Source organism: Anomalospiza imberbis, chromosome 4 (genome assembly GCF_031753505.1).
Source record: "Anomalospiza imberbis isolate Cuckoo-Finch-1a 21T00152 chromosome 4, ASM3175350v1, whole genome shotgun sequence".
In the NCBI taxonomy this organism is placed as follows: Eukaryota; Metazoa; Chordata; class Aves; order Passeriformes; family Viduidae; genus Anomalospiza; species Anomalospiza imberbis.
In genome coordinates, this window is record NC_089684.1 from 47,192,268 (window position 1) to 47,208,554 (window position 16,287).

The 16,287-nt window shown below is 35.2% G+C and overlaps 1 protein-coding gene across 6 annotated transcripts in view; it reads left to right on the top strand.

The window, feature by feature from the left end:
* Positions 1 to 958: 958 nt before the first annotated feature.
* Positions 959 to 16,287, top strand: part of FRYL (FRY like transcription coactivator) — an 88,068-nt gene continuing 72,739 nt past the window's right edge. For 5 of the 6 annotated variants that reach the window (XM_068188370.1, XM_068188373.1, XM_068188371.1 and 2 more), the window contains exons 1-10: positions 959 to 1,081; positions 4,926 to 5,065; positions 5,420 to 5,516; positions 6,062 to 6,141; positions 6,649 to 6,729; positions 7,192 to 7,360; positions 8,219 to 8,311; positions 11,841 to 11,939; positions 13,327 to 13,428; positions 16,222 to 16,266. In XM_068188370.1, the coding sequence (XP_068044471.1) occupies positions 4,938 to 5,065; positions 5,420 to 5,516; positions 6,062 to 6,141; positions 6,649 to 6,729; positions 7,192 to 7,360; positions 8,219 to 8,311; positions 11,841 to 11,939; positions 13,327 to 13,428; positions 16,222 to 16,266 (894 nt within the window). In that variant the 5' untranslated portion in view covers positions 959 to 1,081; positions 4,926 to 4,937. The remainder of the gene's footprint in view (positions 1,082 to 4,925; positions 5,066 to 5,419; positions 5,517 to 6,061; positions 6,142 to 6,648; positions 6,730 to 7,191; positions 7,361 to 8,218; positions 8,312 to 11,840; positions 11,940 to 13,326; positions 13,429 to 16,221; positions 16,267 to 16,287) is intronic. The other variant, XM_068188374.1, reaches the window with a different exon arrangement.

Genomic DNA, 16,287 nt, shown 5'->3' on the forward strand with positions numbered 1-16,287 from the left:
TTTCCCTTTCCTTTCCCTTTCCATTTCCTTTCCTTTCCTTTCCTTCCTTTCCTTTCCTTTCCTTTCCTTTCCTTTCCCTTTCCTTTCCTTTCCTTTCCTTTCCTTTCCTTTCCTTTCCTTTCCTTTCCTTTCCTTTCCTTTCCTTCCTTTCCTTTCCTTCCTTTCCTTTCCTTTCCTTTCCTTTCCTTTCCTTTCCTTTCCTTTCCTTTCCTTCCTTTCCTTTCCTTTCCTTCCTTCTTTTTTTCCTCCACCTTTTTTTTTCTTTTTCTTTTTTTTTTACTTTCCAGGATACCTAAGCAAGGTATAAAAGATATTTCTTGTAAGTGCATAATGTCATACTCTACACATTGACTAGTAAGAATTACTGCTTACTATTAGAGTTTGTAAATGTTTTGTTTCTGTAATGCTTTAATCTTCACTAAATTATTTTGTCAGGAATATAATTTAATTTTGCTTTTAACAGAGCAGTATGTCATATGCTACTGGTAGCAATAAATATTGTAGTAAGTAAAATTCTAATTTTTTTTTTGTCCCTTACACTTATTTCAAGTTAAAGCAAGTGATTATTCACATTCTCCTTTTACTGGAGTAAGTCTTCTAGCTGTGTTTCACTGCAATTCAGGGAAGAGCAGATTGAAATAGCATTGAACACTTGTCTCTGCCTTTGTGAAGACATTTTAAAAATCATTATTGTACCTTAGAATAATTGCTATATATGAACATGAATACACTTGTTAATTTCCCTCCAAGTTACACTTGACACCCACCACCAGCTGGTCCATGTTTGGCCCTCTGCCATTTTCTGTTTGTCAGTCTTTAATGTTATTATTGTTTAACTACTTAATTAATTTTTGGAAGTATACTTCATGTCTCCAGAATATATTTCTATCTAAAAAACAATGCAAATATTTATATTAAAAGTTATTTCTTTGTTCTGTAATGTAACTGGAAAGAAGGAATCTATCTCTGATAATAGTCAATGACATTGTGAAATGTATTTTTTCGTTTTTTCTTTTTTTTTGTACAGGAAAAGCTCTTGTCCAGATCTCTTCAAAGAGGTGAAGATCTTCAGTTTGATCAGGTAGGAGACATATAATTGAAGGCAACTTTTATTGGATTAAGGTGGGCTTTACTTTTGCAGAATAGTCGTTCCACTTTGTAATAACTTTGAACATTTGCATGTGAATCTGTGTCAGAACATCTAGATTCTGAATGTTAGTTAGACTTTATTTTCCATTTTAGAACATGATAGTAGAAACTACTAGAATAGGTAATTATTTAAAGGTGGCAGTGAAAACTGGTGAAAGAAGATGCTGAAATACACTAGAGGACAAAAAGTTTATTTCTACTATCACTTATTGTTTGAGTGTTTGGGGTCTGTTTTATAAACAGTGTTAATTTTATTTCAGTAACACAGTTTTTTTCTGTGTGCTTCTTGATCCTATGGCATAAGGTCATAGGTTAGATTCAAAATGTTACTAAAGTGTTACTTTGTCCTTTGCTGAGAATATAGATAACTGCTAACCAATTCCATTTCACTTCCTCTCAGTGAACTGTGTCTGGAAAGACCCTCTACTCAATTTATTCCTATTTATTGTCTGTATTTTAATTCTTCAATAGTGTAGACATGTTTGTGTCCCTTAAGCCCTTCCTTGCAGTGGAGAGGCAGCGTTCAGAGGAAGCTCCATTAATTGCTGTTCCTATACTTGAGTGTTCCTGAATAGCATCTACAATGTGAAGCTTAGTGTTCTTTCTACAGAGAGGTTCTAAAAACAGGCTGAGTGAAGAGAAACAAAAAAATAAAACATGTAACTTCTAAAATATTATGATATATAAAGAAATTAGTTTTCCTGAAAATAGTTTTTTTCAAAAAAAATTTTTTGATTGTGTGTGTATTATATGTGTGTGAGTTCTTATTTTGTTCTTTGTTATTTGTAATCTACTTTGAGTCAAGATCTGAACTTATTGCAACTGAATAACTGCTTTAGACAGACCCGAATGGCTGGGATTACGAACTTTATTACGGGAATTTTGCACATTGTTGGCAAAAGGAATTAAGATTGCGTCTCTCTGTTCGTTGCTCACTGTATAAAACCCTTACTGAGAACAATTCTCTAGCAGTGCAGAAGATTACAGATTAAAAGTGATTGGAAAAGTGTGGGAATGAGAGGATCCAGAGGTCACAGCATCCAGCAGAGAAGCTAGAGCTGTTGCTAGGCCAACCTTGGTCACCCAGAGGTCTTTCTGGAGCCAGGATTATGAGTATAAAAAGTGGCTTTACCTGTACTGATAATGGGGTCTGAGCTGGTAAGCGTTGTATGTTGTGAATAAAGGCAGCGTGCTTGGAACACAGGAGGGCCCTGGGACTAAGGTGGTACCTAATTAAGACTTGTTCTCTCAGCTCAGTAAGTGATGAGAAGAGGGATGGAGGAGGAAAGCATGTAGTGTTGCCTGTCCCTCTAATGAAAGGTAAAATAGCATTTAATGGGATTATAAATCAATTTTGTTAGAAACATAACCAGACCAAGAGGGCTGCTATTAAAACAAGTTTGAAAAATCGATAGCTTTTCATTTTCAAACAGCAAAAATCTTCTGTTTGTCTTTTGATATCTTAATTGGAATAATAATATAAATTCATCTAAAACAGTTGAAATTTTGAAAAGGAGAAGGAAATTTGTATGTTGATACACTCGTGAACTGTTAAAAATTTTAGCATTTTAGTACCAGCACTTTCCCTTTATCATTCCTAGCACATCAGGAAGCTACGAGACAGGAGTTTTTTATAGAGCATATATTTCATTCTTAAAATATTTTGCTTGTACAGCTTGAAACTGAAATAGCTTGTGTTTTTCTTTTTTTGTTTGTTGTAGGAAACATACTTGGCAATTTCTACTCTTGTCCTAAGACACCAAACTTTATGATCACACAGAAGCCTGTGTTGACCTTCTCAGTGACTGAAAGCAGATGTATGTGAGGTTCAGGCTTGTTCATGATTAGGCACAACTTGAGCAACTTTTTCAGGATCAGGATTTTGACCAAAGCTGGAATTTGTGCTCTAGCATCTTAGTATAATTTTGCTTCTCTCTTTTTACCTCTCACTGTGCTGTTGGGTATGTTATGTGAAACAAGTAGCAATATATTACAGCCTTTAAGACTTGAGCAGGATTTGCTGTTTCATTCTGAGGAACTGAAGTGTGCGTCATGTCTATTGCAGCCCTGTCCTCCTGGGTATTACAGGAGCACTTTGTCTGGATTGCTGCTTTCAACCTAGGCATAATGTAAGGCTAAAATAAAAGAGTTTTCTTGTATAAGAAATATATCTTCTGTAGAAGAAATCTTTTTTTTTAATATAAGTTGATTTTGAATTTAGTATCCAAGCAGTGTGGTAATTATTTAAAATGAAACATAGGTGATGTTCTGCTTAGATGCTATGCAATATTAGCAAAGATGTCATCTTCCTGGTGATTCCAGTGCCTTTTCATTAGAATACAAAGAATGCAAAACTTGGCAGGAAACAAATAGTTATTATGTAAAACTTTCTATTTTTCAAGAGGAAAATGCTTTATTATGCCAGTAGTTTCTGGGTTTAGCATTTTACCAATGATATTTTTGAATGCATGTGATACATGCTTGTTTCTGTGGAAGCCAATATAAATTGCCTAACTACTTTTATGAACATTTATGAATGGTATTAATATTGATAAACTGTGTAAACTTGCAGGAAAACCTAAGGAAAAGGTTTAGTAAAGCTTAAAATGCAGCTTGCTTCTTTTTCTACTGCTAATAAACCCATTAGTTCAGAGCAGTATTTAATTCTTGTGATTTGAATAACTGACTAATTAACAAGCTGAAGTAATGTATTCAGAACATTAAAAGAGGTCCTTCTGAGGTTTGCCTGTGGTTAACTTGTCCCCATCCCTTCCACAAACCTAAAAACCCAAGATGCTTCAAATGAGGACAAAGAAATAACTTCATTAATGTTATATCAGAGCATGTAATGGCATAATATTATATTGTTATCTGGAATAGTGAATAATAGATAAGTTACAGCATGAGCATGGCTTCTATTTAAACCTTATTTGAAAGATCCAAGAGGTAAATAACACATGGCATCAGTGAGCAACATGGTAACTCTCCCAATTCAGCCTGTGTTTAGGGAATGGGCTTGCTCCCTGCTGCCTCCTGGAAGCAAGTTTATAATAGAATTTTGCTGTCTTCAGTCATTCTTCTCCTTTCCAAGCTGGGGTACTTATGAGTTTTCTTAAGTTTTTAGTTAAAGGAAGTCTAGATAATTTAAATTTAATAACATCTTAAAGTCTTCCTTCTATAATGGCTTCTATTACCACATCTGTTGCACAGATGAGTTTTCTACTCATACAGATTTTCTGAAAGAAAGCAGAAGATAATGGAGTTACACTAAAAGTAAATATAGCTTGAGACCCAGACCAGTGAAATGTATTAAAGGCAATGTAGAATATCTAAAAGGCTCTTATTTTTGTTTATATAATAACCAAAGAACTAGTATTTTTTTAAGTTATAAACTTCTTCAGTTTAGGAGGGTTGGCTCTTGTCATTTGTGATGTGAAGGTGTGCATACTTCAGACATACGTACAGCAACATTCAGGGACATCCTGAAACCTCTGCTTTTGTTTTCGCAATGATTTTATACACATTATATGTCTATAAATTTGTCATTTTGTGATCCCTGTAAGCTTTGGAACACTTTACTTAAATTTATTATAATAATGGACTTAGTGTGTAATATTTACAGTAATTGTCTTTAGGTGAAAATGACTATGAAGTTGCCATTTTGTGAAGTTATGCGATATATAGTTTTTAACATAAAAAACCCAATTTGAAAGATTGATTAAACTGTAGGATTTTCATTGCTATATCAGGCTAAAGTATTTTTCTTACTCTTTCAGTTGATAAGCTCTATGAGCTCAGTAGCAGAGCACTGTCTCCCCTCCTTACTACGCACCTTGTTTGACTGGTACAGGCGCCAAAATGGAACAGAAGATGAATCTTACGAGTATAGACCTCGGTCAAGCACAAAATCAAAGGGGTAAGAATTTTTTTTGCAGAAGTCTGATTTTTGTGCACTTTCACATAAGAAAATGTGTGCCTTGTACTTCTGTGACAAGTATGTTGTGTTTGGATTTGTCCTTACCTAAATTTGTGTAGAAAAAACACAGACTTCTTTAAGGTAGTGTATTTAACTTGTGTAGATGATACAAGTGAAGTGACTTAATGGTTTTGGTGTGGATATACAGAAGGAAGTTGGATACTGGTAATTCCACCTATCCATTTTATATACCTCTGCAACAGTGATTACATGAAAAACAATGCAGTCATTGTCTCTGCAATATTTGTGTTCAGTCATGTGTCTGATACCTGTGTTCTTGATTTCTTATTTTAGGGATGACCAACAACGTGAAAGAGATTATCTACTTGAAAGGAGGGACTTAGCTGTAGATTTCATTTTTTGTTTAGTTTTAATAGAAGTTCTAAAACAGGTAAGATCTTTTGCTTTGGCAAATTAATATTTTGCTTGTAATGTTGGTTTTGATAATCTCCTTTAAATTTTTATTTTAAAAACTAGAACATATCTATGATGAGCATATGTAAGGCTGTAATTATGCTCTCAGTTACATAAAGCCTTTGACCGCTCCTGCCTTTTCTCTACATGCCTGCATTATCTCAGTTCATGTGTCTTGGGAAGCTGCTGATGTACTGCAAAAAGCAGAACTGTAAAAAATAACATTTAATTTATGTTCAGTACCCTTTGTCAACTTGAGTGTTGTTGAAATACAGGTTGAAATTGTTGGATAATGAGGTTAAAATATCACTTTAGAATTATCCTTATTTGGCTAAGAATGCCAATGCAGATTGTGGAAATGGTATATATTCCACAAATAGCTTGATATATGCCAGCAAAGGATGTGTCCTTGGACACTGGTAGGAGAGATTTCTCCAGGGCATCTCACAGTACTGTTTATTTGCTTTATACATGCATGTATGTATAGGTGCTACATACATGTAAGTGATATGTGCATTTCAGATACCTGTTCATCCAGTGCCAGATCCTTTAGTACATGAAGTTCTAAACTTGGCTTTTAAGCACTTTAAACATAAGGAAGGGTAAGTTTCACTTGTGTACTTTAAAATAATTTATACTACCAGCCTGTGCTTCTTTGTGATTGCTCTCCTTTGCCTCACATATAACATGTTGGTGATAATACCGATGTGATTGAACACGAGTCGATATCTTTAAATTGAAAACACATCTTGAAAGAACACAGCTGTGTTCAACGTACCACTGAGTTAATTTTGCTTAGAACATACAGAATGATTTGCATCCTCAGATGCAGTAAGAAAAGTCTTAGTTTGGATAAATATAGTAAAATTTCTATCCAGAATACATTTCTTTTAAAATAAGAAATAAAACAACATTACTTTTAAAAGTCACCCATACATTTCATGTTTGAATTTAATCGTTTTTATGGTAATAATTTGCCTACTAGGGGATGAATTTTTTGTTTGTAATTGAGAACTTGCTTGGGGTTTAGAAGAACAAAGTTGTATTTAATGAGTTTTTTTCCCTTTATTTGGTTTGTGGTTTTTTTTTTTTTTTTTTCCCCTCTTTAGGTATTCAGGAACCAACACTGGGAATGTGCATATTATTGCAGACTTATATGCAGAAGTGACAGGGGTTCTTGCTCAATCAAAGTAAGTTCAGTCTCTGACTCTTTGTGTTTAGGGACAGACCAATGTAGACTTAAATACTATTTGATATAGTGGAATCTATTCATGTCCCCAGTAGATAATCCTGTAAGTGTCAAATGTAGTCAGGTGTAGTGTGTTGTGTCTGTCTGATGTTCCAGCACAAAACATTTGAACAAATCAAGAAAAAATCTTTTGTACAATTGCTTTGCAGTCAGCTTGTAGGGGCAGGGAAAGGAGGCCCTGTGCCAGTCAACTGTTGTTTACTTCACTGGTATATTCTAATGTACTGATCATTGTAGGCACTCCTAGTTGCCCAGATTTGAAATACCAGGGTTCATCTCCCTTGCTCTTCTCATACAGTATCTGCTGTTATCGTTACAGACTAAAAAACTGCTTCAAAATGATCAACCTCATACAAAAGTAACTAAGAATGCAAATAAATTGCTATCTGTATCCCTTTTTCAGATTTCAAGCTGTTAGGAAGAAGTTTGTCACTGAACTAAAGGAACTGCGGCAAAAAGAACAGAGTCCTCATGTAGTACAGAGTATCATCAGTTTGATTATGGGAATGAAGTTTTTTCGAGTAAAGATGTATCCTGTGGAGGATTTTGAAGCATCATTTCAGTTCATGCAGGTAAATAAATGCTACAGAAAACTGAAATAAGTATAATTTTAAATGCTTAAGTCATGAAGTTACAATGACACTTGCTGTGATCAGTCACTCCCTCTACTTGTATGCCATCCTTCATCCTTTTCTGTTCAGCTCCTAATTTTTCAGAGGTGTGAATTACTTGTTTCTCTGCAGTTTGTGAGTACCTCTCATCAGGAGAAACCTCTCACAATTGCCTTAGTAGTGTGGCAAAGCTCTAATATATGAATTTAAGACTGAATGAAAATGGGCAGCAATCAAATAATTTTCTGTCTTTATAAAGGCAGTGTATTAAAGGAAAAGAATTATTTGATGCATAATTTTTAACAGATTAGATGCCAAGACATACTTTTCTTTAAAAACACTTCACTATGGATTATTTGTTTTTTTTGTATGGAATATTTAATTATCTTTAATTTTCTTTGCATCAAATTCCTTTGAAAATGAAAATTTGTATATAAAAATAAAATAGAATTTTCCAATAAATTTAATAGAGATAAGCATTAAAATATTTTAAGCTTCAAAATAATCTGAGGGAAAATGTGCATATTTATATTCTTTTGTATTCTGAGTACTCATTATATTCTGAGTAAAAAGTAAATAGCTAGCTGGTATTACAAATTTTCTCCTTTCAATTCATTGAGGTGTATTGCTGGGCAAACAGGTTTTAAAGTTTCTTATGTTTTGTGAAGTTGATACTGCTAAGGAATATAAAACTAACTCAAATACATTACATATTTTAAATTAAAACAGGCAACTAATGTTAGACTGCTAGTGGGTTTTATGGCGTAGTTACATTTGTATTCTTTTTTCTAAATATTTTTCTAATGTTTTCTTACTAAGGAGTGTGCTCAGTACTTCCTGGAAGTAAAAGATAAAGATATAAAACATGCACTTGCTGGTTTGTTTGTGGAAATTCTCATACCTGTGGCTGCTGTAAGTATTGTAATCCCCCCTGCCATACTGTTCCTCCCACTTTCAATTGGGTTCTCATTATTAAAACTCTTCAATTAATCCTCCAAATATTAAATTTTTATAGATTCAGAAAGACATCTGGTACTGAGGAGGGCTTGCAAGGAGGCTGAAAAGGGACTTTTTACAAGGGCGTGTAGTGATAGAACAAAGGAGAAGGGCTTTAAACTGAAGGAGGGTAGGATCAGATTAGATTTTAGGAAGAAATTCTTTACTGAGAGGGTGGTGAGGCACTGGAACAGGTTGCCCAGAGAAGTTGTAGATGCCCCATCCCTGGAAGTGTTCACTACCAGGTTGGATGTGGCTCTGAGCAACCTGGTCTAGTGAAAGGTGTCCCTGCCCACAGCAGAGGGGCGAGTTAGAAATAGATTACCTTTAAGATCCCCTCCAATACAAACCATTCTCTGAGTGTTAGATAGATTACAAGCACCTTCACAGTCTTAAAGGGAAATAGGTTGGCTTGTGTGTTAACTTGTTTCCAGAGTATTTTCAGAACTTTAAAAAATTGTCTGTTTTCTAGACACCTTTATTGCCAGAGCATTGTGTAATTTTATACATGCTCTAAAAATTTGAAATTTCCTTGGTTTAATATTTGTTTGATCAAGGGTCTTGTTGACTTTTCTTTATTAGCTGAAACTTTTAAAGTTCTTTCTCTAGTAAGCTGTGTAACATTTTTACAGTCTGATAAGGAAAGTGTGAACTCATGTAGGAAGGAAGAATGTAGGTTTTGGCTAATTAAATAAAAATCATTTGTAGAGGTGAATGTCCGCTAGATTTAGTCCTTCAAATGGAAGGGCAGTCAATCATCTCCTGTGTGTGTTTTAAATTGAAAAGTAAAAATTTCACACAGCAGCCATGAACAAGGGAAAAAACCTCATTATCATCCCAGTGTTGTAGGTACTGTGCCTATAATGCTGCCTGTGGGAATGTTTCCATCAAGATGGGCTCTCTTTCCTCCCACACTGCTTTGCTTGGTTTTGTGAAGCTTGTTCAACAGGTCAAGAAGAAATTATGGCACCTGAGTATAATTCAAGTTGGCCATTTACCACAAGCTCAGTTAATTTCATCATAGTAGATTGATACTTTCTAGGATTGTTGTCTAAAATGCTAGTTGTATTAGCAGATGCCAGGCCACACTGTGTTTGACATGCAGTCCCAAAAAATGGCTGGTTGTGGCTCTATGTTGCCACATAGATTATAGTGACATAGCTTGCTATAAATGGAAAACTGGGACATGTAGATCTTGTTCTGTAGAATAGGATCTACAGAGAGTAACACACTGGGTGGGTGTCCCATCTGAGCAACATCATAGGAAAAGAAAGATAATTCTCTCTGAGTTCTTCATCCTCTTTTAAATGTTTTACCTTGCCCTGGACAAATGCTTCTTTCCTTTCCATGGTCTCAGTCATGGTTTTTTGAGGGGGTTTTTTGGTTTGGGTTTTTTTGTTGTTTTTGTGGGTTTTTTGTGTGTTTGTGAGTTTTTTGTTTGGCTGTTTTTGGTTAATTGGTTAGGTTTGGTATTCTTGGGGGTTTGGGGTTTTTTAAATTACAAAGGAGACAATCTTTTTTCATAAGACATAACTAGGAAGAGGTGTTTCTAGTAGTAATTATTTATGGGAAGAAATTTTGATCTTACCCAGGCATGCTTACACTCTTCTAGAGAAGAATAGAAGAATTTCTTCCCTATTAAAGAGTGAACACATTTTGTCATTTTGAATTCCATAGTTACTTGGCTGTTGGAGTGGGAGTGCTGAGTGAAACTACTTAGCATTTGGGTAAATGCAAATATTAGTTGGCAGGATCATAAACGTTGTGAAAGCTGCCCTGGAAATAACGAGGAAGAAGCAGCATTTGGGAGCTGGGACTATCCTCTGGCAAGGGCGGAGGCACGAACACGGGCTGTGCAGTGCACAGTGGTGCTGTGTGATCCCTTCCTATGAGCACAGCTTGAATCAGCGCTTCAGACAGTTGGGGAGGGAGGCTTGATCTTTCCTTCTGACTCACTGAATCTCTAATCATTTCATACAAATGGAGCTTCTTAAATAGAAACTAAGAGCTCACTCCCAGGCTGAGTTGCAGTTGAGCAGGTTAGTCATTCTCGTGGAAGATGTGAGATGCAAGTTTGAATATTTTTGATGCAGCTGAAGGAATTGAATGTAGATTTTTCTGTATCTTGGATACAGAAAATCACTCAAGTGAGGAAGCTGTTGGGTTTCAGCATTGAGACTTCTTTACTGTCATTCTCTTGCTTAGTCATTCAGGCATTTTAAGAAACCTGACCTGATTTGGACCCTGCAGGTATGATGAATCACAGCATATTTTATAGCGGGGAAGTTAGGGCTGCTCTGAAATCCTAAGGTTACATCCCAAAGCAACAATGCAGTGGTGACAGCAGCTGACTGATTTCTCATGTGGAGCTAGCAGAGTACTAATCAACCTATAGCCTAAGAATAGCAAAAGAGAAATAATTTGGTACATAGGAAGTGATTTAAATCATAACTACTTTCTCACTTCTTTCTTTGTGGATCTGTACACATTACAGAGATACATGCTATTTTTATGCTTCTACATCATGAAGGTTTTAGAGTGTTCTTAGCAAGATGGACATGATTTTTCTTTATATAGTGTTAGTAGATATAATGTTTATGTAAAATTAATAATTATAAATAATAAAAATAACAAAAATTATCTTATGCTGTAAGGAAATTTTATGTACAGAGGACCTTTTCAAAAAAAGCCATTTCAGTCTCCAACACACCACCCCTCAATCTGGTAAATAAAGCAGAGACAGCTTAAAACAGTAGGTTGAGAATAGTGTTTAAATAGATCATCCAGAGGATCCAGAGAGAAGCCTAAGAGCCTTGCAGAGCTTTCAATAAAGAGGATGGTAGCTGCCTGGATTGTGGAAGGAAGCCTGTTATGTGTGCAAGAACAGAGTGGGTCAGAAGGGTGTAGGGCTCCATGTGTGTTTCATTAATTCTGAAAGCTGAGCAAAGACAACTTGAGTGATTGGTTGACTGATAATCCTGTGGATTATTTCTTAACTTTCCAGTTTTCACTATTAAAACGAAGCAGAAAACAGGAACAGTTAAGAGGGGAACTGTGACAGTTACAGATACTAATTTTTTGAATAAATGTAAATATGCATATGAAGATCTTCAGTGTAGTTTTTGTTAGTTGGTATCCAATACATTTTCTTCTTTAAGTATGGAATAGAGACTACATTCCTAAAACAGTTTATTTTAGTGGGCTGTTTTGTTGGGGTGGAATTTTTTTATGTTTGCTTTAATTGTTAATTTTAACCATATGGTTGTAGTGTATGGCATGATTTCTTATGCTTCTCTTTATATTTCAGATAAATACACTCAAATACTTTCCTAACATGAAATTTAACTTTTGAATGGTTTTGAGTTCATAGACATCTTAATTTATATTTAAATTGCTTTCTATGTAGATTTTTAAGCCCATTAATTTGTGGGTTTTTTTTTTATAGGCTGTTAAAAATGAAGTGAATGTGCCATGTTTGAAAAATTTTGTGGAGATGCTTTATCAGACTACCTTTGAATTGAGTTCAAGAAAGAAGCACTCGCTGGTATTTTAAAGAAATATTTCAACTTCTCCATTTTGCTCGTCTTAAGCTAGTACATTGTATGAGGAAAAGCTTATCAAGCCATATTAATTTAAATCTTAACTTCTCAGTATAATTAAATTCCCACAGTGTATGTGCATTTGATCTAATTTTGCTTTTTTCTTTGTGCAGATATGTGCTCTTATCTCACATGTGAGATTGTCTTGAAATCAGTGCTTTGGTTTTGATTATTTTAGTGGTTTTAGCAGAGTTATTTAAATTAATGTCTTTAGTAAAGAACTTGCATTCAGGAAGTCTGAATATATTTAAATTAGGGTTAATTAAAAGATGCAAATGTCAGACAAGGCTTTTTTGGTAAAATAGCAGCCTTTTAACAGCCCTGCTCTGCCTGGTTCTCTCCTCTCTTCATACACCTTGTTTTTCTTTTTCCAATATTTTTTTATTATCTCTTATTTTTGCAGTATTTGGTTATTTTTGATGACTATGGCAGCTATGTTTCAAGTAGATTCACTTCACTTTGCTGAAAATGTAGAGCTAATTTTTGCATTTCAGTTGGCACATTCAGTAAATGCAAATGAATTTAAAATGTTTTATTCTCACTTTCATGTTATGGACAAACTTTACTTTCTAGTGTGCTGCACATAAAAAGCACATATCATTGTATTGGTTAAACTCCTTATGTAAGAATAACATGAAGTGGTTGATATTAGTATTCAAAATGTCATTTTATTTATGAAGTTAGAAATGTTGTATCAAGAGTACTATTGACCTACTCATCCTTTAGTTTTGCTTCATAACAAGAAAAGCTGCAGTCAGATTTGGTACTAATCACCATTATGTGTTAAAAGTATGTGGTACTTAAACAAATCTTACCTTACTAAAGCAAAGCTAAATCATACTCTGCATATTCACAGATTTAAAATAAATTACATTGTGGTTCATTCCTCACTAAAAGTAGAACTTGAGTAGAAGTAGCATTTCTGAAGTCTGTCTGAGTTTTTACTGAGTTGATATTTTTCCTGAATACTCTTGGAGGCAGTTCACCTGCCCAGCATGTAGAACTACATGAATTGAGTCTTGTGGTTGCAGGGAAAGCCTGAACATTTTATGAAGGGTCAGACTGCTCTCAGCCCTTGTTTGAGATCAGGGGGATGAGCTTCACCTTGGTCCCACTGCCCCAGTCTGTCCCCTTGAGCTCTTACAGCACTCAGGAGTTACCCAGGGCACTGTGCCTGGCACGAGTGTCCCAGGGCAGGGGAGAGGCTGCCATGCAGTGCCAAAACTGTGAGAGTGAGAGGCAGCAACCAACTGCGTCTCATTCTCAATGTACAACACTTAGGAGGTCTGCAAAGAGCAATTTGATCAATTCTTTTTCCCCCCCTACTCATAGGCTTTGTATCCATTGATCACCTGCCTGTTGTGTGTCAGTCAGAAACAGTTTTTTTTAAATAACTGGCACGTTTTCCTGCAGAACTGTTTGTCACATCTGAAGGTAAGAATCCTTTTTAATTAAGGAACTGTTGCAAATCACTAGCATTTATTGCAATATGCTGTCAGCATTCTTGTGCCAAATAAACAATGAATAATATTTGGCTGTTTAAAAGGACACTGAAATATTTTTCTTAAAAGAAATTAAATGTTTCAAGTCTCTGTATTAAACTTAGTAGTAGTAAGTTTTTGTGATGCTATATCGTGTTGGAAATAAGTGTGTTCCCCTTGGGGATTATAATTTTTATTGAGTAAAATCTGCAGAAGTATCTACAAATAAGGGCTATTAATGCCAGAGAAAATACAAACCTTATTTCTTTATGTGGAAATTATATGTGTGAAAATAAGTGACTTGTCTGCTCTTCTAAATAGAATGTATAGGAGGTGCAAACTTTCTATCTCTTGTTTACTTTCTGAAGGAATACAAAATGAACTGTGAGACCAGAAAAGATGTTATATCTACAGCCTGTGATACAATTTTAAAAAAACCAATTACAGTGTCCCTTTAACTTATGCCTTCTGTTGGTATCATTGTAATCATCAATTGGTTGATAAAGACATCAAGATACTTACAAATCAGTCACTTTATTGTAGTTATTGTACATGTTCTTTCCTTGATTATGATTAACATAATTCTTGATTTTACCTAATGTATTGATTTTGAAAATGTTAATAAATTCTTTGATCCTCCTTCACAACACTGATTCTGATTAGCTATGAGTGACAGTTATGAAGCTTATTCATAAAATCCGTAAACCAGCATGAAGTCGAAAGGAAAACGGTTTAGCTGCTTGGATTGTTTTGGGTCATTTTGTTCTTACAACATCTTTCATACCTTTCTGTTGCTTTTTGGGTTCTGTATATTTTTCATCTAACATTACTGCAGTTCTTTTGCAAAATTTGCCTTGATTTTTGTTTTGTGGTTTATTTTGCTTATGGAGGCTGCTTGTGCTTTTGTTTTTAAAGCTTTTAAAAAACTCCTTACAATCTAGGAGTTGCCTTTTTCTGGCATAATGTCCATTGCTGGTAATGGACGTATTAAAACTATAAATGCCAGTGAGTTTAACTGGTATTTGCTGAGCATGCGTTTTATATTTTACTTAGATTTCTTAACCACTAACAGCTTAACACATTTACTGTAAGGCTCTATTCAGCAGAAATTCCACATATGAATTTCTGCAATTCGGAATTTGCAGTGTTATGATGCTATGCCATCAATTAGTTCTTTAGGATATTTTATGCCTTGGTTTAATTTGACACACCAAATACTATCAAGTTTTTTGGGTGCCTACCTTGTTCAGAAACTTTGTTGAGCTTAATCTTGAAAAATACGCCCCCACTGTCCTGATGTGTCTTATGAATTAATGTGTTCCTTTGTTTCTGAAGCTAATTAAATGCATGCACTCTGTAATAAGTAATCTCATTAATTTATAAGTCTGAATTTCACAGCAGTTTAGTCTTTTGGATTTCCCCTCCCTCATTTTATTTCCTGATTTTCTAATGACTAAAATTATTTCATTTGGAGTTACTGAAATATGTAAAATGAAATAAGAAATTCTAAATCCATTGCCTCTAGTGTCCTTGTTATTAATAAAGTAATTTTGAGAGTTACTAGGAGATACTTAGAGCACTAATAAGATTCATCTCCCCCTACTGTATTTGTTAAAATTAACGAATTAGGATTTGAAGTAATGATAACTCTTAGAGTCTGTCACAGGATATTCTATGAAGAGTACAGGCATGCTAGCAAGTCACCAAGAGGTAATGTAGGTCATGGATTCATGGTGCTCTCTTTATTCCCTGGTGAGTGCCCAGTGCAAACTCTTCCTTAGCCATGAACACCTCGTGGCATGCTGGTGACTGAAATGAGCCATTTCCCGTTTGCCATGGTGTGAAAGCTCACACCTTTGCAGCGGCCCCGAAGTACCTGATACAGTTTGTTCATACCCTGCCTTACCTTCTGGTGCTATATTAAATTTGATAATGCTCCTGAAAGTGCTCTGAATCCTAAACCTGGCAGTATTTATGGTCTTTGTAAACTCTCTGTGCTGTATTTCAGTGCACATTGCCTTTAGTTTTCCTCAAAGCAGGCTTAGTGTGTGGGGAGAACATCCTAGCCTTGCTGAAAGGAGCAAACTTAGTGGTCTGGACCATTGCAAATAGCACATCAGTGAGCTGCAAGAGTCAGTTGAGACCAGGAGCATACAAAAGGGCTGGTTTCTTTCTGGTGTGTATATATAGAGTTGGCTTTGTCCCACAGATCTGTTGGGATGCTGTTTCAGCACAGAGCCCAGCAGGCTTTTTTTAACACACTGTAGTGTAGGCAAAATTCTGAGTTTGTTCAGCAGACAGTAACACTGGGTCAGTATTGTAAAAGACTTTGCTTACTTTTTTTGACTAGTATTTACACAGACTAATTCTAGCAAGTTTGTCAGAAAGTTGATAAATTCTTGGATGAATCTGAGTTGTGGTATCTTTACTACCTCTTCTGGAGGGAGGAAGGATCATTTTAAAAAGTTGGAGAAATGGGAGAGAACAGTGTCTGTCATTCTTCACCACTGTTGGCTGAAAAAGAGGTTGTTTTTTTTCTCACAGTTTACCTGTAGTGTCTGTTACCACAAAACCTTAAAAGTTGAGGGAACGTTTTCTGCCGCTATAGCAAACCCTTTATTTCTACTGAATAGAGTCCTTGCTAGACAGCTATCTGTTGGTTTTGAGCTTTTTTTTTCATCTAACATGCATGTGCCTTCCATTCTCATGTTTGTTATGTTTTGCTGTCTCACATTGCTTTATTTAGATGCCATCTAACAACAGTATCAGAAAACAAATAGAAACACTGCAGGTGAGTTAATATGTTGTTGTA